At 48.8% G+C, this 24,248-nt stretch overlaps 1 protein-coding gene across 1 annotated transcript; it reads right to left on the bottom strand.

Moving 5' to 3' along the window:
- Positions 1-3,028: 3,028 nt before the first annotated feature.
- LOC132488211 (uncharacterized) lies at positions 3,029-16,497 on the bottom strand. Its single transcript, XM_060096154.1, has 7 exons — positions 15,971-16,497; positions 13,195-13,303; positions 10,173-10,376; positions 9,391-9,482; positions 6,572-6,688; positions 4,100-4,274; positions 3,029-3,033 (listed from the first exon to the last, which is right to left on the bottom strand). The coding sequence occupies exons 1-7, from the start codon at positions 16,118-16,120 to the stop codon at positions 3,029-3,031; spliced, it is 852 nt and encodes a 283-aa protein (XP_059952137.1). The 5' UTR covers positions 16,121-16,497.
- Positions 16,498-24,248: the final 7,751 nt, after the last annotated feature.

Genomic DNA, 24,248 nt, shown 5'->3' with positions numbered 1-24,248 from the left:
TGTCAGACGTCAATTACAAAGCACAAGTTCAAAGAAAAAATTACTGACTTTCAAGATGGCGACAGCAAAGCATTAAACGAACTTCTTCTGAGAGTGGGACTCTGTGAGACTCGAGAGGTTGCACACCTGTGAAGCCAGCCATGATGACCATCCTGGCTAATATTTACTGAACTCCCCACATGCCAGACCTGGTGTAGGAACCCATGTAATCCTCACAACGATCAGATGAGGTCCTGCTATCATCCCCATTTTACAGATGGGGAAACTGAGCATCCTGAAGGTAAAATGACTTACCCAGGGTCACACAGCTAGCACGTGGCAGTGTCTGCACACCCAGTCTGGCTCCAGAGCCAGTGCTCCTAACAGCTCAGTTGTACACTCTACTTCATTCTACAGCAGGAGGATTATCAACCACCTCTACTCTCAGAGTTCTCAGTGTCTCACCCACCACAGCCCATCCCTGCAGGCAGGCAGAGCTAGATGCCCAGCCCAGGTTTCTTGCCTCCCAGAGTGAACAGAGAAAAGAGTTCAGGCCAGAACTCCAACCTGCTCAGTCATAGATTCCGGTAATCATACCTAAGGGGCCTGCAGTGAGGATGCCCAAGAAAGATTTATTTAACTGTAGCCATGACCTATTAGGAAGTTCTGAAATCAATTTGGTGGGCTGTGCCCAACAGTTTTAAAATATGAAATAGAAAAGAAGACAAAGTGTCAGAGTGTACCCCTGAAGTAGCGTGACTATTGTTTTGCATGGGTTCGGTTTTAACTCTATTTGTATGTGCTGGGTCACACATCAATTCTATTTCTTTCTGTGCCTCCTTGAACACAAGTCCAGCTCAGTTAATTACGTTTCAGCTCTGCTGGCCAGGGGGCATACGCAGTACAGTTGTCACTCCTGCAGTCCAAGGGCACCGTGGTCTCGTTGTGAGCCCCATCACCCCCAGTGATTTGGTTTCCCCGGGGTACTTCATGCAGAGGCTGGGCCTGGAGCTGTGGAGGTACCCCTCCTGGAGGGCCTCAGTGACTGGATCTGGAGGGAGTCAGATTTCTGGGCCAAGACTTGGGTTGAGGAGGGTGGGTCAACTAGAAGGAGGCACCACTGAGCTCCTGCATCTGGACCACCCCAATAGCATCATCCCCCACCGCAGCCCCATATCCCACCTAGGACAGTGGCATGGGGTCCTGCACTGCCAGCGCCCTGGAGGGGCGTGAGAAACCTAAACCCAAGCCAGAACCCATGGTGCCTGGTGAATGGAGTCACTTCAGCAAAGAGGCTCGGTCGTGGGGACGAGCATGAGACAGACGACACACTCAGCACCTGTCAGGTGGTCGATCAAGGTCTTATTGCCACCATGAGTCCCAGGACGGATCCTGGCAGAGCGGTTGTCAGGGACAACAGGCACATCCACATTCAGATCCCCTGCAGCTTGCAGGCCCTGTGCAGGATGCCTTATAAGGCACAGCTCCTTGGTCCTGGCAGTGACCCCACCAGGTGTTGACATCCCCATTTTACAGAGCAGAAAACTGAGGCTCAAGGAGGAAACGGCTTGCTCAGAATCCCACAGCTGCTAAGTGGAGATAATATACGTCAGGGTGTGTTTGGGCATTCAGACTTGAAGTGTTAGACCCGGGCTAGTCCAGCTCCCTTGCAGCAAGTGGGGAAACAGAAATGAAAGGATGGGCTCCAGGCCCCGCAGGGTTTTGGAAGCAGAGCTGAGGCTAGAATCAACCTTGCCCACCATCCATGGGTAAAGTTTCCACCTGCACCCGAGGAGGGCCACCCTGCCTCTTTTAGGACCTGCCATTGCCTGCTTCTCTTGGTTTGATGAAAAAGTCAGGGCCTCAGATCCTGGGACCTGGATATAGTTCAGGGGCCACCATCAATGTGCTGTGCAGCCTCCTGGGAGAAATCCACGTTTTCCTGCTGATAAAATGAAGGGGCGGAGCTTGGTGAGTTACACAGCCAGTGAGGCATGCGTGTTAGGGCTGTCAGATAAAATATGAGTGTCCAGTTAAAATTTCTTGAATGATTTTTCAGTATGTCCTCAATATTGCATGGGACATACTTATACTAAAAGTCATTGTTTGTCTGAATTCAAATTTAACTAGTGTCCTGTATTTTTATTTGCTAAATCTGTCAGTCCTTTTCGTGGTCTAATTTGGATAATCTGGGTGTTCTTATTCAGCACAATTCAGGGAGTGTGACTTTGAGCTGTAGGTAAATGTGGGACAGGGTAACTAGGGAGGGGGGGACTGAGTTGTTTGGAAAGAGGCAGATGACCTTCCTCCTGCAAAGCAGCTACCAGTCCTGTAGGCCAATGCGGTTAAAGCAAAGAGCTGAATTTCCATAGGATACAGTTGTGATGGAAACCAAATCTGGCCCCCTTGCCAACAGCATCTCATCTCGGGCCAATTACTGGGCTCCTGTCTTTCCATAAGTAAGTAAGTGGCTCAAGCAGAGCTGCCTTGCAAGGGCATTGGGTGCATTAAGTGAAATGTGTACAAAGCGCCAGGTACAGAGCCAGGCTTTCAACAGCGCTAGAGTAGCGGCTATCACCCCAGCTGAATGCTGCCATAAACAGGCTCGGAGACACTCCATCATCATCTGATGAGCAGAGAGACGCTGGGCTCCTCCACAAGGACACCGGCCAGACTGCACACAAACCTCCACAGGGTCACAACAAGCTGGCTTCCTCCTCTAGAAATGGTGTCCACTAGGGCTTGCCCTCTGCCCTCCCATTTCTTCTCTAACTCCTTTTTCCTCACTAACCCAAACCAACTTTGCTCTGGGTGGTCCTGTTTTCACCTAAGATACATTTCCCAGCCTCCCTTGCAGCTGTCTTGGCCAAATGCCGCCATCTTGGTCCCTGAGATACAAGTGGAAGTTCCTTTCTGAAAACTCTTCTAGAAAGTGGGGCTTTCTGGAAGCTCTTTGTAAAAGGAGGCTGACCAGCTGGAGCCTCCCTTTTGCCCTTCCCTTTGCCCCCACCATGCCTGGAGTGCAGAAGCAATGCTGGAGGTTGGAGAGCTACCCTGGGGGCAATGGATATACGCACAAGAGCCAGTGCTGGAGGGAACTGAGTAGAAAGAGGTGCCTGGGCCCCTCTGGGCAGCTGCTGTCCCTGTCCCTGCTGCTCACTGCTGGACCTTTTGTTATGTGGTGAAGCCACTGTGGTCAGGTCTTTGCTTTAGGCAGGGAGACCTTGTCCCTGATGTCTACACCCATGTGTGTACAGGACCCACCATGACCCCTGCCCCCATTTTGTAGCTGTATATCAATTAATAGCCTATAAAGCCCTACAATAGCCCCATAACAGACACTGTTTGTGCCCTACCCACATCCCTTGTCCTTGCCACTCCAGGGGGCACACTGGCCAGCCTTCCAACTGCAGCATACATTTCCCTGCTCAAGGGTCTTCTGGCCTCCTGTGCCCCACCCCCTTTGTCACCTGCACAGCAGGCTGGAAGGAAAAGGAATTGACCCTTCCTGGAAGCCATCCTCCAGCACTGATGGAAGGGAGTTGGTGGATAAATACCCCACCTTCCAGGCCACTGGGTGGGATGCTCTCAGGTATGGGTCCTACCCTGGTTCCCAGAATTTCCCTGGGGGTTCAGCCACAGTTTCTTGCTGATACCCTCTCACGTCTGTCCTCCCCTCCCTGTTTCATTTCCCCACTCCCCTACTTGGGATCGCCTCCCAAACTACCTGTGTCATACAGGTCCTGATCTCAAGGTCAGCTTCCAGGGGACCTAAATTCATACAAGTTGATGGTGTTACTCCATCTTCATCCCATCCCTTGAGGGTGATGAGCAGCAGTACTGTCTTTATAATTCAGTAGAGGAAACCAAAGTGTCCAAGACACTGAGCAGGAGAAGGACTGCTCAAAGTGTGCCAGAGACTCAGGGCTGCCAGGCACAGTGTGCTCTGCGAGCAGGTATGCACTGCACTCACTCTCTGTGCTTGCAGAGGCAGACACACTCCACCAACATGTTCCCAGATTAAAGCTGCTCAACTTTTAGTCCATAGAAGGAACACTTACAGGGCAGACACTGCCAAGCCCCAGACAAAAGACAGATTGAGTCTGTTGTGCAAACACACATGCACAATTTATTTTTTCCTGGGTCAGCAGAGCCGTCCTGGCTGTCCCATCCACAGGACCCCAGGATCTTCCACTCCTCCTCCACTGAGGGTAATGAATCTTTGGAAGCTGACTCCCGTGTGTCCAGAATGCGTCCTGGGTTTCCATCGGTGCAGGGGTGGGCACTGCTTTATGCTGCAGAGTTGGAAAGGGAGAGCAGACAGTTTACTGCCAGGAAAAAAGCTATGGAGCCCAAGGGCTCCTTCAGATGAAGCATGATCCATGCTTGCTCTGCTCATCTCAGACACTCCTGCAGAGACAACTGTACACTGGTCCCGGACAGAGAACTCGGACAGGGTCCTGGAGAAGGGGGTCTGAGAGGAGGGCCCACCTGGTGCTCCACTGCACACAACTCAGGCTTAGGCAGGATGGCTGGGTCACATCATCAGCCCCAATTTATTCCCCAGTGTCACCATCTGAGACTTGGAGCTCAGTGAGATCATAAAAATGTCTCCTGGAATTTCTGGCTTCCCAGCACCGAGCCCAGGGCTCAGAGGATGTCTTTGGATGGAGTGAACCAAGTGAGTGGGCTGAGGGGAACCACAGGAAACAGAGGGTGGTGGGAGCAGAGAAGGAGCTGAACCCGCCAAACCACTTTCTGGACAATACTTGCCACCAGATGCATTGATAAATTTGGAGCCAGTGATCAGTAAATGTTTTCTAAAAGCCGGGTTTCCTTTACATTATACTGTCCAGGCACCACATCCAATGGCTTCCATCATGCCTTCCCTGGGAAGGACACCCACGTGAAAACACGTGGACATTAACCAACCCCCATAGCATCCTTCATCTGCTCCCCAGAGCTGCCGCTGTCATGACTGCAGTAAATGGATCCAATTCACAAGAAAAGAAAAAGGCCACAGGGAGGGAGAGAGAGCTGGGGCCCATGGGCTTATCAACACTGGAGAACACACCTCCTACCTGCTTCCCACATCCAGTAGGAACCTGAGCCTGTGTAATCCTCCTTTCTTGGGAGCGCTCAAGCCTAGCCACCTCTCCCTAATCTCACTTAACACTATGTAAGTATAAAAATTCACATGGAATCTGCCAGGGCAAATGCTCTCAAGCGAGGATGGTGAGGAGAGGGCACGGGATGGAAAGAGGCCAAGTCTCCAAATTTCCAAAGCAGCAGGACCTGCTCCATCCGTCTCACTGCCAGGGCCCTTGGCCTTGAGGCTTCGCTATTTATAGAGCAGGGATGCTCCACCCTGTGCCCAGATGTGATGTGTTCTGGAGTCACTGCTTCACCGTGATGTGAAACCCCAGGTATCCCACCCAGCGTGAATCAGCAGGCGACTGGGGTGCTGTCCCATTCGTAGCAAACAGACAAGCTGTCAGTGAACAAATCCATCTGATTCTCGCCTGCACAGTGCTGGTGGCCAGCCAGTAACGCACCAGTGAGGCTACACCAGGTCTGAAAGTACTGGCTCCTGCCAGACTGATTGGTAAACAGCCACTGCCCAAGGGCCCCTAACTGCCCAGGAGCTGCCAAATCCAGCAACCAAGGGGGTTAAGGCCTGGTCCAGCAGGGGCCCCAAGGACCCTGCTCTCAGCTCATGGCCAGCCATGTCTCAAGAAATTCCCGTTGTTAATGACTTTTGACACTACCCCATTCATAAACAGATAGAAAATGGCTGGAAGGAAGTAGATGCAGGAAGATGCCAACAGTAAAAGCTTCTAGGGAGGGCAGGGAAGGGATCGGGCAGGGGAGTGGGGAGTGAAGGGGAATGCTCACATTTTATGTTTCTCCAAAAGGTCACGTTTAAATATTTTACAAGGAAATGGTATTCATGACTTTTTCTTCAAAGAGGAGTGTTTGCACCAGGCCTGCACAGGACGCAGCCACGTATGCACTCTATGCCCTCCCTCACCTCCTTGGCACATGCGGGGCTCCCTGCCTGCTGTGCCTCTGGCCCCTTCTTTGGCTCAGGAGTTTGGGACTGTCCTCTTGGGTCCTTCCTCTGTCAGTCCTTCTAGAAGCCCACCTCCCATAGACAGAGAACTGCCTCCCAACTGAGCGCCCACAGCATCTTGTCCATGGAGGGCAGCTCTCTGCTGGGACACTGCACCCCGACAATCTAGTGACTGAGGACCTGTCCACCTGATTAGAGCTTGAGGCCAGGGGCTTCTCCACCTCTTCATCCCCTGGCGGTGCCCAGCTCAGGGCCTGGCACCCAGTGGGTGCTGGATTTAGGATCACAGTATCATCGTTCATCTCCGTACCTCCCCCAGCACCAAACCTGGACGCACTGGCCATGCGGGAAGCATGCTGAGTAAAGAAGTGAGGAACGCAGGCATGGATAAGTGAATGGACAGGAACCTCTGGGCCTCGGTTTTATAGACCAGCGAGGACCTGGAGGGAGCATGCGTGTGGCATGGGGAGACGGGGGAAAGGGACTGCCCTGGACGGCAGGCTCACTCGTGTCTATTACTCGCAGGCCGAAGTGGGACAGCATCAGGACCATGTTCAGGTTCTCAAACTCCTTCTCCAGGACGACCCCGTAGGTCTTCAGGCCGGCCAGCTCCACCTCCAGCCTCTGCTGCCGGTTCTAAAGGAACACCAAAGTGTTCAGGCAGCTAGCTCCAAGACTTTCCAATGGAATGAATGAATGAATGAACAAACGAACAAGTGAATAAATAAGTATATACATATGTATATAAGTAAATGAGAAAGTAAATAGTAGATGAACAAGTAAATAAATAGTTAAAAGTAAATAAGTATATAAGTAAATAGGTCCCAAGTAGATAAGTAATCAAGTAAATAAACAATTAAACAAAGAGGGTCTTGCAGCTGCTCTTGTACGGCACACACAGAATCCATGAACATAGTCAATATCCCTTCCCCACCTCCAATAAGTAAAAGAGCTACCCCACTGACACAGCCCCCACTTGTTAAAAATCCTATTACTTCGTGATGGACCCTTTATATCACTTAGTATCTCACCCTCCTGCTGAGGATGTGTCCCCACCTGGGAAGCGAGGTTCTGGGGTGTCAGTGGCCTGTACCAGCCCCATGACCACGGAGGGGAGCCCAGACCCAGAGCTGGGCCTGATTTCTGAGCCAGCCCTTCTCATGCTGCCATCTGCAGGGCCCTGGGGGCCAGGATGACATGGGGCAGCCCCAGGGCAAGGGCTGTGTGTGCAGTGGGTGGGCTCCCACCCTGGAGAAGGCTTGACTGTGTGCCCCGCCCTCGGCCCCTCCCAGCATCCCTGGGAGGCAGGCGTGGTTGTCCTCCTCTAAGATGTGGGCTGGGAGCTCGGTGAGATGCTTTGCTAAGAAGGTCCAGGACAGTAAGGGACACCCCTCCCCACCCCGGCACACACTCTCCCTGCCGCCCAGGCTGCTAAGTGAGGAGCCCTGGCAGGGCTGATTTCCAGGGACCTATGTCAGGGGGGTCATTGCACGATGGCTTCAGATAACTGGGGTATTTCCTTTTTTTTTTTTTTTTTTTTGAAACATTCACTGTTCTTCAAAGTTCTTTAACAAAACTACACTCAAAGGAAACAGGAATTGCAGTGGAACTTTGGAGTGCACAGAAGTGTGGGAGGAAGAGTCTGCTGGAGGCATTGGAGGGGACAGCCCCAGAGGGCGATGCCGTGACGCCCACTGGTACCCTGCCAGGTGGATCAGCTCATTTAATCGCTCATAACCACCCCATGGGGCAGACCTACTGTTCCCCCCAGTGGTGCATGGAGAGGCTGACAACCGGGGAGGTGAAGAAATGAAGAGGGGAGCCCGAGGCACACAGCTGGGGGCAGAGCCTGGATTCCAACCCCGAGAGCCTGTGCTCAGAACCACAGCGGATGCCACGTCCTTTCTGGACCTCTTTAAGGCTTGTGCTTGTTAAGTAAGCATCAGACTTCTAGGAATCCCTCCCCAGGGAGCTCAAGGATGAGTGTAAAGACTGACAAGAGTGTTCACAGTGTTATTATAATATAATGATTGGATGTAGCCAAAATGCCCACCAACTGGGAAACGGGAATCCATTATGGTTCATCCACATAATGACGTATTTTGCAACCATGAGAGGCAATTCATACAAGGACATCGGAGGAGACGTGAAAATGCTTACTTACCATGGAATGGAATGGCAACCGGAGGAATCAAATTGTGTGGTTTTTATTCCAATTTTTCCTTTGTCTCTGTCTCTCTTCCTACCTACCTACCTATCTCTACCTATTTAGATAAATACAGAGATACATAAATACATAGATAATATACAAATATATTTATCTATGTAAACAGATTTAGATATTTGTGGAAAACAAGACTAGAAGATGCTACACAAATGTTAATGATGCTTCTCTAATGATTGGATTTCATTTTTCTGAAAAATTTCAAAATTGCTTTTGAAATTTCAAAATTTTCTTCAAGGAATATAGCTTAATTTCATAATCAGAATAAAATAACACATTCAAAAATTGTGACTTTTTGCACGGTTTCACCTCATCTTCTCTTTGCTTTCATCAAAACAGGTACCACCCATCAATGCATAAATGTGCACACACTTGCCAACTGAAAATTATTCACAATCCACACCAGGCAACCCTCCTTGTGGTATGTGGTCCAGACCACCTCTCATGGAACAGGATGTGAGCAGGGATGCTCATCACACCCTAAGCTGTGGTCACGGAAGCTGGTGCAAACTGGGGCCCCCAACGGGGGGAGTGGGCCAGGGACATGCAGTGGGTAGAGAAGTAACAGGCCAAATGCCACGGGGCAGCGTGGATGAACACAGAGCCTTGAGTGAAGCAAGCACACAGCACAAGAAGGCTCACAGCACAATTTCTCTACATTGAAAACACAAACACTCTGTATTTTACAAGAATATATGGGCTTCCCTGGTGGTGCAGTGGTTGAGAATCCACCTGCCAATGCAGGGGACACGGGTTCGTGCTCCAGTCTGGGAAGATCCCACATGCCGTGGAGAGGCTGGGCCCGTGAGCCATGGCTGCTGAGCCTGTGCGTCCGGAGCCTGTGCTCCGCAACGGGAGAGGCCACAACAGTGAGAGGCCCGCGTACCACAAAAAAAAAAATAATAATAAATAAATAAATAAATAAAAGAATATATAACAAGTATGCTCTAGCAGGAATGGTGGGGAGGCGAGTGGCACCTTGGTTTGTGATGCGTTATTTCAATCGGACCACACGGTCTTCTTCCCCTGCTTCCCGACCCCCCCAGGTAGGGCCCTGAGCTGAGCAATGGGGCTACAGAAGTGGGACTGGGCGCTTCCCTCCCGAGAGCCTCACCTGGAACTCCAGCAGCTGCCTCTGCAGGGCCTCCTGCTCTGCTTGAGCTCTTTCTAAAGTCTTCCTCAGCTCTCTGAACTCAAATTCTTTGACTGGGAGGAAAGGGGAGAGAAGGCGTCTTTATCTGTTCTTTCCATCAAAAACCTCCCCTTCTGTTTGCACTGCACCTCACACAGGCAACAGCTGGGACCCTGATGTGTACAGGGCGTCCTCAAAACCCTTTTTAATATTGCCTATTTCATTCTCTGATAATATAAAGGACACCTATCCATTGGGGGAAATAAGAAAGGAATAAAGAAAGGAATAGAGAAAAACAGCACCTTCCTCTTGCCTGCCAGAGGTAACCACTGTTAACATTTGCACAGATTCACATATGTATAATTTTATAAATATAGTTGAGATCGTAGGGAAGTTATGAAGAACATGGGTCTTGGAACCCATCCCATCTCAGCTCACTATCTATACAACCATGGGCAAGTTACTTAACCTCTCCATGCTGCACTTTTCTCATCTTTAAAAGGAGGTGATACTATAACCGACCTCACAATTAAAAGGTAATTTGTATAAACTTCTTAGACCTGTGCCTGGCTTACCGGAAGCCCTCAGTTATTTCCCATCTGTTTATTATCTTTACTTATTGTTATTCTCGTAGTTGCAACCTTTCCTTTTTTTGTTGTTGTTCCACTTAATATTATAACCTATTATGTAGGTCGCTCTTACTAGGATTATAAAACCCTATAGTCACCAAAGTTACTAGGGAGTTGTAGAACTTGACTACTCACTTTTCAGAAGTTTAAAGATGAACTCTTGCAAGAAACGTAAGTCAAGTGAAGCAAAACTTGTCTCTGGAATCAGGCCTCTGAGTGGAAGTGGATCAGGGCACTCAGCTTCCTCCTCTGAGTCCCCTTTGTTCAAATTCTGACCTACCTCTCCCTCCAGAGGCTCCAGATGCTTCAAGCACTCAGCAGAATCTTTTTCAAATTCCCCTAAAAAGCAAAGAAATCCCGTGTCAAAGGTCAGCCCCTTGAGCATAAGATGAGTGGCTCCTCTGGGTCTGGCCCTCTGTCCAGATATGGGCAAGCCCGTCCCTTCCGAACCCCAGTCCCTGCGCCAGGTCCCCAGATGTACAAGAAGAATGTACTGGGACCAGTGCCAGATGGAGGGCAGCAAGAGAGGCTTCCTGGAAGAGGGGGTCCTTGACTGAGATGGGTATCTTTTTTCCAAACCACTTCGTTGAGATCTAAATCACATACTATACAATTTACCCATTAAAAGTATATAATTAAGTGGTTTTTAGTATATTCAGATATGTGTAGTCACCACCACAATCATTTTTAGAACATATTCATCACCTCCCCAAGAAAACCCTGGTTCCATTTAGCCATCACCCCCATCCCCCACCCTCCCTCAGCCTTAGGCAACCACTAACCTGCTTTCTGTCTCTCCAGATTTCCCTATTCTGGACATTTCATATACAGGAAATCATACAATCTGTGGTCCTTTGTGACTGGACTTTTAACTTACCATGTTTGTTTTCAAGGTTCACCTACATTATAGTACATATCAGTACCTCACTCCTCTTCAGGCTGAATAATATTCCACTGCACGAATGGGCCGTATTTTGTTTATCTATTTATCAGTTGATGGATGTTTGGGTTGTTTCCACTTTGGGGCTACTATGAATAGTGTTGTCATGTACATTCATAATATTGTGTGAACATATATATTTCGTTCTCTTGGGTACATACCTAGGAGTGGAATTGCTGGGTCATATAGTAACTTTAAATTTTTGAGGAACTGCCAGACTGTTTTCCAAAGTGGCTGCCCCATTTGACATTCCCACCAGCAGTGAATCAGGTTGTGATTCCTCCATATCCTCCCCAGCACTTGCTATTATTCACCTTTTTGATAGGGTTTTGAAGGATGAATAGGAGTGAGACCCAGTACACAGAGGTGGGAAGGCCATTCCTGGAGAAGGGCAGCCTGAGGGGAGATGAAAAGAAATTGCAGAGCAGGGAGCTACAGGGAACCATTAGCAGTTTGAGATTCCTGGAAAGTAAGGGGGGAGGTAGGGAGTTGCTTATCCTCTACAGCCCCCAAGCTCATAATAATAACACAGTGGACACCCAGAGTGTGCCAGGCATCACAGGATTAACTCATTTCCTTACGACCGCCCTGTGAGGTCAGTATTATTATCATTATTCCCAATTTTGCACTTGAAAAAATGAAGGCAGTGGGCAGACAGTTCACCCAAGGTGATAAAGGCAGTAAGTGGCAGAGCAGGGATTCAAACTCAGGGCCTTAATGGTGACAGGCTGCTGCCCACCTACGCTGTCACCAAGGCGGGGATGACTGTTGTCACCACAGAAAGGAGACATCAAGTATTAAACTGCCAGAGCCTCCTATGGAGGCAGAAGGCACCCTAGTGGCTGCCCAGGAATGGGGAGTGACTGCTCACGGGGATGGGTTCCATTGCGGTGATGAAAATGCTCTAAACTTAATTGCAGTGGTGGTTGCACATATCTGTGAATATACTGAAAACTACTTTCCGTGGGTGAATTTTATGGTGTGTGAATTAGATCCCAATAACACTGTAAAAACAAAGAGATCTGGGACCTTGCCCCATACCTGCTCCGCACCCTGGTTTTGCTGAGAGGGAGTGGAGAGCTGGGGAGGGGACCGCTCAGGTTCTTCTGGGGCGGTGACAGCAGAAGCAGGCGATCCCGGGGCTCACTCTCATCTCGAGGGGTTGGGGGGACCCCAGGCAACGAGAGCCCCATGAGATCCTGCTCTGAAAGGATGAGTGGCTAATGCCCCCTCCCATCGGGACCGAGACTCAGAGACCCAGAGATTCAGATACTGCAGCTGCTCAAAGCCCTGCTTTCCAATAATATCACAGCAATTAAGGCAGATATGGAAACGCTCTTGAGAGCCTGACTATTAACATAAAACTGGTAGGCGGTTTAGGGAGAAGACGAAGCAAGGTGTGCCCATGTCTGTTTCCCTTTAAATAACTGCAAAGGCCCTCAGAGAGTTACATGGAATCAGAGCCACATGTATCTACAGCCTCATGGTCTCCTAGTACATGATTTTATAGATTTTGAAATGAGCTGTAATCCTCTCCAGCGGGTAATTTACACAGTATAAGTCTAGGCATATGGAGTGCACACATTATACTCGATTTCAGGTAATGAGATTCATTTTTACTTTCATTGCCATTATTCACCTTCAACAAGACATTACTGAAGACAGTTTATTTCCTTACAAACCCCAGACAAAGGTGAGCCTCCTGTACATTTGTGCATTCCCTCATCAAATGTTTATTGCGACTCTACTATGGGCAAGAGATATGTCCTAAACCACATGGCTCCTTCCTTCCAGGACAGCAGACGTGTGTGTGTGTGTGTGTGTGTGTGCGCGCGCACACGCGTGTGCACGCACGCAGTCATGACTGTGTGTGAGCGTGTCGTGTCTGCATGGATGTGCACACACACGTGCTGCAGGGTGATGGTGACAGTAGCAGGGGATGATAATTACTAAGCAGAGGGTACATGTCACACCCTCAGGAGCCCCCCACCCCATGTCTGAAACCAGGAAAGACTTCCTGGGGGAGGTGACATCTCAGCTGAATCAGGCCTGCACACGGCTCTGATCTCCGTCTTCAGAAGAGCCCTGTGAGGCGGGCGATTTCAACCTTACTTTACAGATGAGGTAGTGGAAGCACAGAGAGGTTAAGTAACTGGCCCCAGACCACTCAGCAAGCACGGTGCTGAGAAGGGGCTGCATTGACCAGAGGCTGGTTACCTGTGAGGTTCTGCAGGTGCTGCTTCCCCAGCAGGTGCTCCCGCTTGTTATGCAGGGAACTGAAGAACTGCCTGCAGGTCCGACAGTACAGGTCATCATTCTCATCCCCCTGTGGACGGAGACGGTTTCTGGTGAGCAGGGAGGAGGCGGGGTCCCGCCTTCTCTGAGCATAAAATTAGCTTAAAAAGGCAGATGGGCTTCAGGTGGGCCAGGCTGGGGGGTCTTGCTGGTCCTTTTTTCACCTGTGAGATCGCTGGCCGGGTTGAGGCTTTTCTGAGCACAGCTGAGAATTTCAACTCATCCCAAGGCTGCTGTCACCGAGTGAGAAAGTGTTAGGAGTGTGGCAAAGAGGGTACGACAGGGAGGTTTTGAGAATTGGCGGTGTTGTCTGAGTCCACAATCAATTCTGAGTTTTTCACATTTTCAAAGAGTTTGCTTTGAAAACATGAACAAAATGAACTCTGTGACTAAATGACAAAGATGTGTCCTTTTATCAAAATACATATGTACTAACCTGTAGGTGCTCATATATCCATGGACTATTCTGGAAGATGCACTAGAAACTGGTCATAGTGGATGCCTTGGGATGCAGGGATGGGGCGGGGGAGTGAGGGACTGGGGTTCTGGGCACAGAACCCACCTCTCATTGTACACTTTTGTGCACTGTTTGCATTTATTTTTTTTTACCATGCACGTATATTATTTTTAAAAGAAAAACAGTTAATTAAAAAAAACATAGAGCTGTATTTGCTTACATTTAGTTCAGAGACGTAAAAACTCCCCAAGCTCTGACAAGAGATGGTTCCTGTCACAGATTCGAAGTGTCCCCTGCTGCCCCAAGAGCTGGCGGGGAACTGACCATGCTCAGGACACTCTGCCACTCACTCTGCTTCTCAGGAATCCTCTCCCACATCAGAGGGGCACTCCTTCAGCCCAAAGATGTGCCCCCAACTGGAAGAGTGTCTGTAGGGTGTCTTCTGCACCCTCTGTGAGGCTTGCCTCTGCCTCTCACTAAATGAGCAGAAAGACCAGCTAAGAGAGGCCGGGAGCGAGGGGGGCCCAGGGAGCTCCACAGCGGGAAGATGGGGAGGGCTGGCAGAGGGAGGGGGCTCGTCAGGAGGGAACTTCACGGAGGAGAGAGAGGCCACTGCCGAGAAAGGGCCCCAAATGCTCATCAAGGCCGGTGCCAAGACATCAGAGCAAACATCCAAGCTGCACGTACACCTCAACAAAAAATTCCATCCTCTCACTTTTGCCTACAGAAATATATCATTATTGTAAAATTAATCGCACATAGCCCAGGGTGGTGGGGCTGAGCCTATTAGGTTTGGTGACCTTTTGAACAATTATGGGAGGGACCCAAAACTCATTCAGGTAATCCCTAGTACAAATCCTTTCACAACCTGAAGCCAAGACTAGCAACCACGGTCAAGAGAAAATGAATCACAAGGCACCCAGGAAAAAGTGTCCAAGAAAAACAATAGCCAGGAACCATTTATCCTATTGCTCCATTAAAGTGTGAGGTCTTCATCTATGAGAAATCAGTGCACGTTTCCCTTCAAATTCAACTAGAGCAACTGCACTTTCATTGGGTACCAGGCACTGAGCTACTGGCCCTTGGCCTCTTGGCTTCATGCCCCTGCATTACCAGGTATCAACAGGGCAGCCCCATAAAGAGTGTGACAGACGGTCCCACCTACACTGGTGGACAGAGATATGAGACATGAAACAATACCAGTGACTAATATTTTCAACCCAGGCATGGACACTGCATGACTGTCGGCTCTTGTATCATTCACAGTCATGTTCTGAGCTATATTTTGTTATGAGGAAGGCCAGCCTCAGACTTAAAGGTGCTTGACTAAGGTCACAGAATGGGTGAGGAAGAAAGGCAAGGATCTAAAAAAGCATGGTGCCTGCTGGCAGCCCTCCATGGTGGATGGGGGACATGGTGGGTAGGGAGATGGACGCCAGGTCATAGAAGGCAATGGGGAGCCAGCGCAGGCTCCAGGGACAGGATGGCTGGGTTGGTGGGAGAGTAGCTGGCTGCGCAGAGCAGACCCCTTCAGGGGGAGGGGCTGCCGGCAGGAATTCCACTCATGTGGCTCCTTTCATAGCGGCTCCAGCCTGGGCCACAGAGGGCTGACCTTTCATGTGGACAATGGATTCAGGAAGTCCTTTGCCCTCTGTCTCAAATCATTTTCTAATGATAAAAGGTGGTGTACATCAAACAATGTTTAAAGCTGTTATAAATGCATGTTGAAAGTAACAGAAAACGGGGGGGGGGGGAGTGTAAAGTGAAAAGTAAAAGGTACCCAACTCCCATTTCTACTCACTGTACTACAAGAGCTCCTTGTGTAGCCTTCCAGAACGTTTCAATGTAAACACATCTGCCCCTTAAGATTCACTTTCAATTGTTCTTCATTTGTTAAATATATATATTTCATCATCAATTAAATTCAAAGGGAAACACCTACAAATTACACCTTAGCTCAGACCACCTGACCACCCTGGTCCCCACTGCCCTGTCCTCGATCCCATATGCATACTGTCTGCTCCAGGCCTCCTGAACTGCTCAGAGCCCCACTCACACACTAGGCTGCTTCCCATCCCCGGGCCTTTGCAATTCTTTTTCCCCCAGCCTAGAGCTCCCTCTGTGCTTCATTTCCATCCGGCCAGCATTTCCTCTAGGAATTTCCCATTTCTTCTTCACGAGCATCATCTCAGAATCACCTGCCTTGAGACTGACTCGCCCAGAGTCAGGGGCCGCTCTCACCGTGCACGTGTCTCCATCACAGCAGATCCTGGTGTGAAGTGTTGCACACTTGCCAGTTTCCCCTGCACAGGAACCGGGAGGCTGTGCTTCACCCACCTCTGCATCCTCAGCCTGGTCTCCCACCTCCCACTGAGCTGGGCTCAAGTACATACTTGTCCAAGGAACACACAGAGAAAGGCCTCCATAAGGGACTGATGTGTGAGCCACACTTCAGCAATGCATGAAATCCTGTGCCCGGATGCTGTGGTTTCCTGGGGCTGCCATAACCAACTACCACTAACTGGATGGCTTAAAACAACAGAGGTTTATTCTCTCATAGTTCCGGAGGCCAGAAGTCTGAAATCAGCCTTACTGGACCAAAATTAAGGTGTGGGCAGGGCTTCGTTCCCTCTGGAGGTTCTGGGGACAATCTGTTCTTGCCTCTTCCAGCCTCTTCTGGTGGCTGATGGCTTCCTTAGCTCGTGGCAGCAGCACTCCAATCTCTGCCAGTGGTCACACGCTTCCTCCTCTTCTGTGTCAAGTGTCCCTCTCCCTCCCTCTTGTAGGGACACTTGTGACTGCATAATTCCCCTCCCTCAAGATCTTAACTTAGATCACAACTTCAAAGACCGACCCGTTTTTTGCCATATAAGGTAGCATTCACAGGCCCCAAGGATTAGGACGCAGATATCCTTTGGGAGGGACCATTTCTCAGCCGTCCACACCAAATGAGGGTGATTATTTTAAAACCACATCCCCCTGCCCCCCCACAGCGAATACTTACATCAATTGCTGAGAAGTCAAGGCCCTCGCTCTCAAATTCACATCCTAGTGTACCTGTTCCTGATGGAGAAAAAAACAGCATCATTTTACAAAACATCTATCTCAGAAAAGGCCTCAGCCTTATTGCAGAAGCATCAACTCAAGGGTCAGAAGCGCCTTCTGAGGCTGAAAAGATTTATCCTAAGAGGTCTCCATGCTTCCTGCTGGAGGATCAGTGCTTGAGTTCAGCTGCTCAATTTCAATAGAGGTCTGAAAATCCCTTATTATAAACCAAGAGGAAAAAGCAGATACCTCTGACTTCAGTTTAAACCCCTGGCCAGGTACGGAATGAAGATGAGAGAGAAACAAGGAAAAACTTAAACAATTCATTTTTTATTAGCATGGCAGAATCTAGTGGTATTTTTTAAATTATTATATTTTTATATAGTAAACTTTTAAAATTTACTGTGTTTTAAATAAGACAGAAATACATCTTATTTAAAAACCAAGCTCTCTTGGAGTGGCCTTTCTTTGTAACACGCCAGCTTGTCATGTGATGACGATCTACAAATAATCACAAAAATAAGAAGGCAGCAGAACTCCAGCATGGCTGAAGGATTAAGCACGATGCAGTGTTCTCTGCGAAGTCTGACACAGCATTCTTAGGGAGAAAAATATGAACAGGGAATGACAGCTGCTCATGGGGAGACCCTTAGCCAGAGGTCTCAGGGCACAATCAGCTTAGCTTTGACGTTCACATGAGGACCAGAGCCCTCACAGCTCCCTCAGAACCATCCGACACCCCACTCTGCTAATACTAATTATATGCTAGACCAGTGGTTTTCAATGGATTATTTTTATCTGCAGGTGCTTGACTGAAAACAAATGTTAAGTGGAAACCCAAGAAATACAATGGGCCGGAGTGGAGCTGCCTGTGGACCAACTCAGCCCTCTGCTTGTTTTTTTGTTTTGTTTTGTTTTTGTTTTTTTGTGGTACGCGGGCCTCTCACTGTTGTGGCCTCTCCCGTTGTGGAGCACAGGCTCCGGACGCGCAGGCTCAGTGGCCATGGCTCACGGGCCCAGCCACTCCGCAGCATGTGGGATCTTCCCAGACCAGGGCACGAACCCGTGTCCCCTGCATTGGCAGGCGGACTCTCAACCACTGCGCCACCAGGGAAGCCCCCCTCTGCTTGTTTTTGTAATTAAGTTTTACTGGCATACAGCCTCACCCATTCATTAACATATCGTCTATGGCTGCTTTCCTGCTAAAACCATAGAGTTGAGTGGTTGCAACATAGACTACAGGGTCCACAGAGAGTAAAGTATTATCTAGTCCTTTACAGAAGTTTGCAGATCCTCTCTCTGGATGAAGCTGTGGCGGAGGGGGGAGGCTCATGCCCCAGTGCAAAGGGTATGAAGCACGAATACTTACTGAACTTGCTGTGTGCCAGGCACTGAGCACCAAGCTCCTATGGTTTAACTCGTTTGATCAGCACCAGGCCCTGTGCAGGAGGTCCTATTACAGCCCGACTTTCTATATGAGTAAACTGAGGCACTAAATGCTTTAGTGATTTGTGCAAGGTGGCAGAGCCAGAATTTGGACCCAGGCATTTGGACCGCTGAGCCCACACCTGACCACTATGGAGGCAGCGCTCAGCCAGGCCCAGGCGGGAGTGAGAAGTGGCAAAGTGGAGAGCTGATGGGCTCTGCCGGGATGCTAGTCAGCCCCCAGCATGGGGAGTACAGGATGAACCCTCAGGATGGACAGTGACGGACCCCGCACCACTGGTGAGGACAACCCACACTGCCCTGAGGCCATGTGCCCATTGGAGGGGAACGTGCCACGGGTGGGGTGGCAGCCCTAAGTCTGAACGTAAACTGGGCCTCTGGTGGGCACTGCAGTTGATACAGCTTCCAGTAAGGATGGTAAAGACGGTGAACGAGAAGCGACCTCCATGGTGAAGGCAGGGTCAGCAGATAATAAATGGAGTTCGCGTCTCTGCCTTAGGCCTGCACCCCCAGAGGCACACTCTGAGACAAGGATTTTGGTGCAAGCGAGGGTTTTTTTGGACAGTGATCTCAGGAAATGCTGGTAGAGGAGTGGGGAAGTGGGTTGGGAAGGGGAGAAAGCCAGTATGCGGGGCCTTGCTGAGCAGAGGCCACTGCAGTCAATAGGGCGCAGTCCCACCAGGAGCCTCGAGGGGGCGCATGGGACACATCTCAGCATGGCGGGTTGCGGGAGTTGGGGTGTTTACCTGCCATTCTTGCCATTCCTGTGAGCACTGGTTTAGGGATGCTCAGTGTGTTGATTCCTGACACATCAGGCCTGACTCCAGTTGGGCAATGCCGGGGCCTGCAGTAGGATGCTGTTGGCACGTGGGGACGGTAGACGCTATGGGGATGTGGACCCCCAGCGTAATCAGAGTGTGGTCCCTGCACCAGCAGCCTTGGAAGCACCAGGGGCGTGTTGGAAAAGCAGACCCCAGACCTGCTGGGTCAGAACCTGCATTTTAACAAGACTCCCGGTGATCCTGGGTACTTTCGAGTTTGAGAAGCAGTGAGTTCCATAACTGCGGGTTCCTTTCCTCTTTCTAAGGACTAAAATGTAATCACTGGCCCAGCACTACCTGACCGTTCTCTGACGTTCCTGAGAAGGAGGGAATGAGATGCCTCCTCTTTAATCAGGTACAAGATGTGTCTCAACCCGGCCAGAAGAGCTGCAAAGGGAGACCGTGATGGCAGCGGCTTTGTTGGGGGCGTGGCTCGTCCCCCTCCCCCAGCTTTGCGGAGGTATAATTGACACGTTTAAAAAGGTATATACTTAAAGTGTTCAAAGAGGATCTACTCAGTGAATTCAATGGCGAAAGGATAGTCTCTTCAATAAATGATGTTGGGAAAACTGGATAATCACATGCAAAAGAATGAAGTTGAACACTTATTTTACACCATACACAAAAATGAACTTGAAATGGATTAAGGACTTAAATATAAGACCTGAAACGGAAAAAACTCCTAGAAGAAAATATAAGGAAAAAGCTCCTAGATACCAGTTTTGGCAATAGTGCTTTGGATATGACACCAAAAGCACAGCAACAAAAGCAAAAATAAACAAGTGGGACTACGTCAAACTAAAAAGCTTCTGCGTAGCAGTCAGCAAAATGAAAAGGCAACCTACAAAACGGGAGGAGATACCTGCACACAGTATATCTGACAAGGGGTTAATATCCATAATATATAAGGATGTGAATGCTGACCAAGGCTGAGACTAACACAGAGCATTTTTCAAATGTGCCTTCTGCTGCAAAACATCCCATAGCCTCAGGCCTGGGAGGCAGAAGCTGCAGCCCACCCCAGCCAGGCCCCACTCACCACACAGTGCCTGCACTTTGTGTGCTGCCCGCCTCTGCAGGAAGGCTCGGTAGGCCTTGGAGCTCTGGTAGGCCTGCAGCTCTCGGATGTAGCGCTGCTTGTCCTCAACTGCCTCATAAACATACCTCTGGAAGAAGGAGCACAGAGATTCTGAGACTCTCCTAATCCGGGGGAGGGGGGCAGCTGGAGATGTCCTCTTGTCCAACTTGCCTCAGTCTTTCTAGGATGGTCCCAAGAAGCTATTGCTCATCTTCTACTTGCACACCTGCTGGGATGGGAGCCTCACTACCTAACAGCAAGTTCCTTACTTGAATGATACAGACCACAGGAAGTTTCCCTTCCAATCAGTTGGAATCTGCCTCTCTGTGGCTTTTACCATTCTTCTAGGTGTGGTCTGACGACTGCAGAGGAGGGTAGCCCTCAGCTCCCCTCCCCGCCTTGAGGGACCTTACACTTCTATTCAATTATCACACAAGCAAACATCAGTGCTTAACTCTGTGCAGGGTCCTGGGTGGGACACTAGTGATAGAGACGAATCAGACCCAGCCCCAAGCTACCCCATCTGCTACTGTTTTCCCTCCATCAGTAACACCTGTCTCAACATTCCTCCTCTGACCAAATCTTACTAACCCTTCAAGATCTATCACAGAACATTTACCTCCTTGAGCATCTTTCTCTGATGCCCCCAGGTTGACTCAGGGCACTCCACACTGGTTTAGTGCCTCCTGGAGACCCCCTGCCCCTGGTACAGACCTCTGTCCCAGGCACCCCTCACCATGGATTGTATGCGTCCACTTCGGAGGTCCCGACAGCCTAGACTGTGGGTTCCTTGAAGGCAGGGACTTGGATTCATCTCCAGCCACAGGCTGGCACCAGCTGGTGTAACCCAGGGACAACTAGTGTGTGTGTGTGTGTGTGTGTGCGTGTGTGTCTGTGTAGCCAAAGGTCACTCTAAGAATACTCATCAACTAATTATTATTCACAGTGATTATTTACTTTATGCACTTGGTAATCTGAAATAAATTATCACATTAAGTAAAAATCTTTTAAAGCATTGATGTGTTGAACTGGTCCTAATAAAGTATGGAACTGACAGTCTCTTAAGAGATGGCCTCTTTCCTCAGGCTTCTGGACCCTCTTTCCACCTGGCATGTGGTGCACGGCCTCTGTCTCATTCCTGCAGGGACTTGAGTCTCACTGAGGGGACAACTGACAACGCTGTAAGGCAGGGCTTTTAAAAGATTTGAAGGAGCTCCAGGCATGGCAGCTGGGGTGCAGAGAGAGTAAAGGATTTCTGAAATTATGAAAATAGCTTAGAGACTCCCTAAAACCTTGGATTGGAGGTTCTGCCCCTTACTGCCCCATGAGAGCTACCCTATGCTTTGCAATCACTATGCTTATTTCAAAGCCAATTGTAATTTTTGCTCAGCCCCTCAGACTGGCATGTTAGCGGTTTAAGCCATTGTAGCAGGTGGGGACTAAACCTAACCATCCTCACCCAACTAAACCAAGGTAGTTTTGCTTTGATCTCTTTTACATTTCAGCAGGTATGTGTGGTGGGAACATTTCTTCCCCACTCCCAATGTTTCCTTCTGTAAGGCGGGAGCGTAATCCTTCTGGCCTCTCCTGCACCGCCCTCTCCTCCATGTGGGAGGAGGGGTTTATCTAAGGGTAAATTGGGAGCCAGAACCAGAGATGCTTGGTGGAGCCCCGCCTCTCTCCTCCCCTGAGACCTGCCTCCAGCAGAGAGCCAGGGCCCCAGTCTGCGCTTAGCCAGAGTCCGGGGGCCTGCCTGGACTGGGACAGCCAGGGCTCTTCCAGTTGTCTGACTGGCTACTGGATCTACTTCCTGAGTGGTTGCAAACCTGAGTAGCAAGGAGAGGAATGTTATTAGTTGATACCACCTCCCCAAATTACGATTTCTCTGAAACACGGGGCTGGCGAAAAAGTTCGTTCGTGTTTTTCCATAAGATGTTATGGAAAAACCGAAATGAACTTTTTGGCCAAGCCAATAGTTAATTTGAAGCAAGGGTTTTCTACAGCAAAAAAGTTGCAAGTGTAGGGGTTTAAAGAAGCTCATCTCAGAGTCTTTGCATTTAACCCAAAGAAATGACACTCCAGAGGCAGCGGGCAGTTCTGGGAAAAGTATGGGCTCTGGGGTCAGACATACTTAGAAGGAATTTGGGAGGAATTTTGTAGGAAGTGATGCTGAAGCAGGCGTGTCTTGACCAGTGTGATGAGAATGTGGGGTGGGGTGGTGGCAGAAGTTGACATTGGACATGAATGCCACGATAAAGGCATGACTGTATCCCCTATGTCAGTGTTTCTTCCCCTGGGACCCCAGAACATACTTCCCTAGGAGGCTAACAGGTGCTCTGTGTATAAGGGGTTCCATGGTGGAATTAGTTTGAGAAAGCCTCACAGGAGAGATGACAGAGGTTCTCACACCCCTGGAGGGCTCTGCTCCGTCTCTCCTTCCACATCTCTCTCCAGGAGAGAGATTTTTTGATATTGAATTACTTTTCAATCAATAAATAATTAATTAAATAAGTTTAATATTAAAATAAATAATATTTATTATTAAGTATATAAATTATAAATTAACATATTAATATATAATTAAAATATTTTAATTAAATAATAATTAAATATTTAATATTAAATAATATTAAAATATTTATAAAAATAAATATTTGTTTATTTAAAATATTTATTTATATTTATATTATTTTATATATTATATAATATATATTTATATAATATTATATAATATAATATATATTATATATTTATATTATACTATATATTAAATATTTATTTATAATAAAATAAAATATTTATTAAAACAAATGTTAATTATTAATAATTAAATAATTAAATAAAATAAATTAAAATATATAAATTAATAATTAAATAATAAATAAATAAATAATCTTCAATAAAAATATTGAATTTTTTTTTTTTTTTTTTTTATGGTACGCGAACCTCTCACGGCTGTGGCCTCTCCCGTTGCGGAGCACAGGCTCCGGACGCGCAGGCCCAGCGGCCATGGCTCACGGGCCCAGCCGCTCCGCGGCACGTGGGATCCTCCCGGACCGGGGCACGAACCCGCGTCCCCTGCATCGGCAGGCGGACTCTCAACAACTGCGCCACCAGGGAAGCCCTGAAATATTTTTAAGTGAATAAAATGATATTAAAATGCTCCAAAACAAATTCCTGCAGGGGGAAAAAAGATCTGTTTCACTTGATTTACTCCAGAATTTCCTAAACTTATTGGACCATTTAGCCACGTTTCATGGGTTCTCCCTTCCTCCTGACACAGTTTGGGAGATGGTGGACGCCAAAGCCACAGAGACCAGTAATTGCTTTTAAGGGGTGGGGTGAGAGGCACCTCCCACCTGCCTTCTGCCAAGTTCCCTCTGGCTCCAGTGTGAAAAGACGGACCAGGAGGGAACAGCCCCTAATCAAGGCTGCAGACAGCTAGGCCCACTCCTCTGCTCATTCCACGCAGAAAAGGACTTACTTGCTTTTTCTCTTGGGGCAGCCGAGCCCACTGAGCGGCCAGCATCTTCGTGATTTCCGTGAAAGGCAGATCTGGGTGCCTGGCCCTCAGGGGGCTCCTCTGCTCATTTAGGAATATCACGTACCTGCACCAGGAACGGAACAAACACAACAGCTCTGAGCTACCGGCTGGAGGGGAGGCCGCAGGGCCTGCTGCAGCTACTTCCACTTTCAGGTTTTCATAAAAATAAACAGTCATGGGTTTGCCCATATTTTTCAATCTAACCAGTGAAATGGAGGTTAATCAAAAAGGGGAAAATATTTGAATGGTTGGCTTATCCAGAGACTGATGGAAGACCTAAGGGGGACGCCCCCAATGGGAGGGGCATGAAGACTGAGTGGGCAACTCACTCAACCCACCTGAGCCTCAGTTTTCCCCTCTGTGTAATGGATATAACACCACCTGCTCATGAGGTTCTTGTGCGGTCCAAATGCTCCAGGTACAGGCCACCCTCCTGATCAGGGATTCGGGTCGAGGGAGAGGGAGAGAGGCTGTGGGCATTGGGGTGAGACAAACCAGTCTTTGGAACAAAAGCCACGTCCACAGGAATTACAGGAAAACTGAGAAAAGACCTGCACCCTTAGAAATGTGCGGACCCTGAGGATA

This window comes from Mesoplodon densirostris, chromosome 1, assembly GCF_025265405.1.
Source record: "Mesoplodon densirostris isolate mMesDen1 chromosome 1, mMesDen1 primary haplotype, whole genome shotgun sequence".
Classification (NCBI taxonomy): domain Eukaryota; kingdom Metazoa; phylum Chordata; class Mammalia; order Artiodactyla; family Ziphiidae; genus Mesoplodon; species Mesoplodon densirostris.
The sequence above is the reverse complement of the archived record's forward strand: the minus strand, read 5'-3'. Positions and strand labels throughout refer to the sequence as shown.